Below are 3,917 nucleotides of genomic sequence, written 5' to 3'. Positions count from 1 at the left end.
CTTGCCGTACTGGTGCTCCAAGATGACGTTGATAATGTTAATTACCGAGAGGTCGTACGCATCGTTGAGGAACCCAAGGCCGCGAAGGAAAAACTTGTTGACCATGTTGTGGTGTGTGTGGTGGCAATTGAATTGTGAGTCGAGTGGCGCGGCCAATGTGCTTCAACGCGCGCCATGCGGCTCGAATCTTGGCGACATTCGATGCGAGTTTGGATCTCTGCTTTTGTATCGAGTCCGATTGGATCGAATCTGCCGCGGAGGCTCGTGGATCCGATGGACGTCGTCGTGTGCGACGTTCAAGGATACACGCGGCGTACCCAGTTTCTACGGCCACCACATGCTGCCACGTGAGCATACAAACTTGCTATGATGGCGCCGGCACGACCAGGCTGGGTACATTGGTCGCCGCGGATTGGACATCATGATGGCGGTGCGCACGTTTGATTGGCTGGGACATACGTGACTCGCACCCTGACGTGGGACGCCGGGATCGAGCACCAGAGGAAAGGGCCCTTGCACGAGGAAAGGGCCAAAAAAGACGAGGAAAGGGGTGGTGTCGGTGATAGCTCATCGTTCCATCGCGCCAAAGATAAGCAGCATTGTCAGAGATGCGACCACTCGAGATACCCAAGAGCTCCAAGAACTCGAGTATTGAATGCTGTCAGCGACCAACACGCTACAGAAGCAGTGTTCAACGTGGTTTGGAACAAGACGACGCCGTTCTACCGACATCGAACGGCAGGTGGGAGGCAACTAGGTGGGGAGGCAATTACACTGTAGGTGGGGAGGATGACGGAACAGCGTTACAACCTAACCCAGGCGGCAAAAGGGAAATTGAGGAGCTTTCGCCGGCGCCTTCCTACGATTCCTCAAGGTGACAAGTGGCTGGTGTACTCGACTTCGAGCCGCTCGTTGTAGCTGATTCAGATACACCAAAAGCAGCATCCTGCTGCCTCTGTAGCAACGTCTCCCTGTCTCTCGGTGACGGAAATCGTCCAGTGCACCGGTGCTCATTTGCTAACGGCGTTCGAGGGATGCAGCTTCGCATTCGGCGTTTTGGGCACTCGGAAAAGGGAAGGATCCATGGACAGCGCGGCGTCAATGATAGTAGCGTATTGGGTGCCATCGATCAGACTTGCCTCGCTAGTGAGCTAGCGTCTTGGGGATCGATTGGGATCCAAGCGGCTAATCAAATCCAGGATGCCGCGCTCACCGCCGACGGCGACAAGAGTATGTTTCGAAGCGAGCACCGAGCTGGAGCGGGTCCGAACATCAGAAAACTTCAAGAGTATCTACATCCGACGAATAACACGAGCCGGATGGTCCAGCTCAAGTCACTCCTGTAAGAAAGCTGGGGTGATCACGATCAAAAAGTTGTCGTTAGTGTGACTCGGCCATAAGTGTAGCCTGTGGAGGGGACCCAACGCACGTATTGCTGATCAGGCGAGCACTAACACTGCAAATGACAATGCACTCACACTCTTGAGTAGCGCTATAGTACAGGTACTAGTATGATTGGAGGTATCAATCAATCAAACGTGTTCGCGTTGAAATCAAATTAGATTAGAGGTATTGGTGTGGAATATACCGTTGTCCACTCGTCGAGGTGTGAAATCGAGAGGTGTCTTCTCGTCTTATCAAGTGAGCAATAAATCGTCGCTTGCTACTAAATCGAGAGCATGATTACGGGGCACAAAGACTTTAAGCCGTATCATGCTGTCAACAACCCCAGTTGATGAGCGTTGTGGGCTTCTCAACGAGCTCCAAGCTGTGTTACATCATAGTTTGCCCGCCCAACAGCTAGCTCGGGCTCCTCGACGGGTTGTCGATCCCGATCGAGGATAGAAGGCGGTTGCGCATTGGGCGAATCTCCCATGCAGCGTCTCGAGCGCGCACATTTTCCCACTTAAAGAGCAACAGCTATCTCAGGCTCTTCGATGGTATCACACGTGACGGCATTTGTCATTGTCGCTGGTATCAACCACATCGACTCACCGCCACCGGCGATGTCGACTGCGTTAAAAAACACAGAGCGCTATCGGTGCCGCCAAGATGATTGCGATTCGACTCGAGAACACGCAGTAGTGTACTAGTAGATCCAAAACCCCTCGGCCGCTCAAATCATCGCCTAACTGGACAGGTCAAAACCCGGCGACGCATGATCCACGCAAGGAGATATTTCATTGGCCCTCGAACTTCTCGCAGCTTTCAGACCCGCACAGCGCTATATGGTGCAGAGTGCTCTCGTACCAGCAGCATCATCTCAGATTGACGCCGCGCTGTCCATGGATCCTTCCCTTTTCCGAGTGCCCAAAACGCCGAATGCGAAGCTGCATCCCTCGAACGCCGTTAGCAAATGAGCACCGGTGCACTGGACGATTTCCGTCACCGAGAGACAGGGGAGACGTTGCTACAGAGGCAGCAGGATGCTGCTTTTGGTGTATCTGAATCAGCTACAACGAGCGGCTCGAAGTCGAGTACACCAGCCACTTGTCACCTTGAGGAATCGTAGGAAGGCGCCGGCGAAAGCTCCTCAATTTCCCTTTTGCCGCCTGGGTTAGGTTGTAACGCTGTTCCGTCATCCTCCCCACCTACAGTGTAATTGCCTCCCCACCTAGTTGCCTCCCACTTGCCGTTCGATGTCGGTAGAACGGCGTCGTCTCGTTCCAAACCACGTTGGACACTGCTACTGTAGCATATTGGTCGCAGACAGCATTCAATACTCGAGTTCTCGGAGCTCTTGGGTCTCTCGAGTGGTCGCATCTCTGACAGTGTTGCTTATCTTTGGCGCGATGGAACGATGAGCTATCACCGACACCACCCCTTTCCTCGTCTTTCTTGGCCCTTTCCTCGTGCAAGGGCCCTTTCCTCTGGTGCTCGATCCCGGCGTCCCACGTCAGGGTGCGAGTCACATATGTCCTGGCCAATCAAATGTGCGCACCGCCATCATGATGTCCAATCCGCGGCGACCAATGTACCCAGCCTGGTCGTGCCGGCGCCATCATAGCAAGTTTGTATGCTCACGTGGCAGCATGTGGTGGCCGTAGAAACTGGGTACGCCGCGTGTATCCTTGAACGTCGCACACGACGACGTCCATCGGATCCACGAGCCTCCGCGGCAGATTCGATCCAATCGGACTCGATACAAAAGCAGAGATCCAAACTCGCATCGAATGTCGCCAAGATTCGAGCCGCATGGCGCGCGTTGAAGCACATTGGCCGCGCCACTCGACTCACAATTCAATTGCCACCACACACACCACAACATGGTCAACAAGTTTTCCTTCGCGGCCTTGGCTTCCTCAACGATGCGTACGACCTCTCGGTAATTAACATTATCAACGTCATCTTGGAGCACCAGTACGGCAAGACCGTCTTTGACTCCAACATGAAGTCGAGCGTCTCGACGTCGGCGCTCATCGGCGCTGTCCTCGGCCAGCTCGTCTTTGGTGTTCTCGGTGACATTTACGGCCGCAAGAACTGCATGGTGGCCACGTGCGCGCTCCTCATCATCGGCGGTATCCTCTGTGCGGCGGCGTATGGCGGCTCGGCCCTCGGCACGCTTTGGTTCCTCGTTGTCGCCCGTGGTATCCTCGGTTTCGGTATCGGTGGCGAGTACCCGTTGGCTGCGTCGTCGTCGTCGGAAGATGCGACGTCGCCCGCCGACCGCAACCGCCGCGTCGCGCTCACGTTCTCGCTGCAGGGTGTCGGCTTCCTCATTGCTGGTGTCTTTGGCTTGATCATGGTCAACGCGTTGGACCCGACGACCCAGAACCTCGAGATCATGTGGCGCGTGCTCTTTGGCATCGGTGTCCTCCCGGCCCTCTTCCTTGTCTACTACCGTATCACGGCCGAAGAGACCCAAGCGTATAAGACGATGATGGCCGAAGAAGTCCATGTCCAGAAGGTGCGCTGGT

At 55.0% G+C, this 3,917-nt stretch overlaps 1 protein-coding gene across 1 annotated transcript in view; it reads left to right on the top strand.

Moving 5' to 3' along the window:
- Positions 1-3,173: 3,173 nt before the first annotated feature.
- The window catches only part of SPRG_22298 (hypothetical protein), a gene marked incomplete at both ends in the record, with an annotated part of 1,492 nt that continues 748 nt past the window's right edge, over positions 3,174-3,917 (top strand). Inside the window, 2 exons of the mRNA XM_012351699.1 lie at positions 3,174-3,204; positions 3,279-3,907. Of these exons, the coding sequence (XP_012207089.1) occupies positions 3,174-3,204; positions 3,279-3,907 (660 nt within the window). The remainder of the gene's footprint in view (positions 3,205-3,278; positions 3,908-3,917) is intronic.

The sequence above is a fragment of the Saprolegnia parasitica genome (genome assembly GCF_000151545.1).
Source record: "Saprolegnia parasitica CBS 223.65 unplaced genomic scaffold supercont2.84, whole genome shotgun sequence".
NCBI lineage: Eukaryota > Oomycota > Saprolegniomycetes > Saprolegniales > Saprolegniaceae > Saprolegnia > Saprolegnia parasitica.
This window is presented reverse-complemented; position numbering and strand designations above follow the sequence as displayed.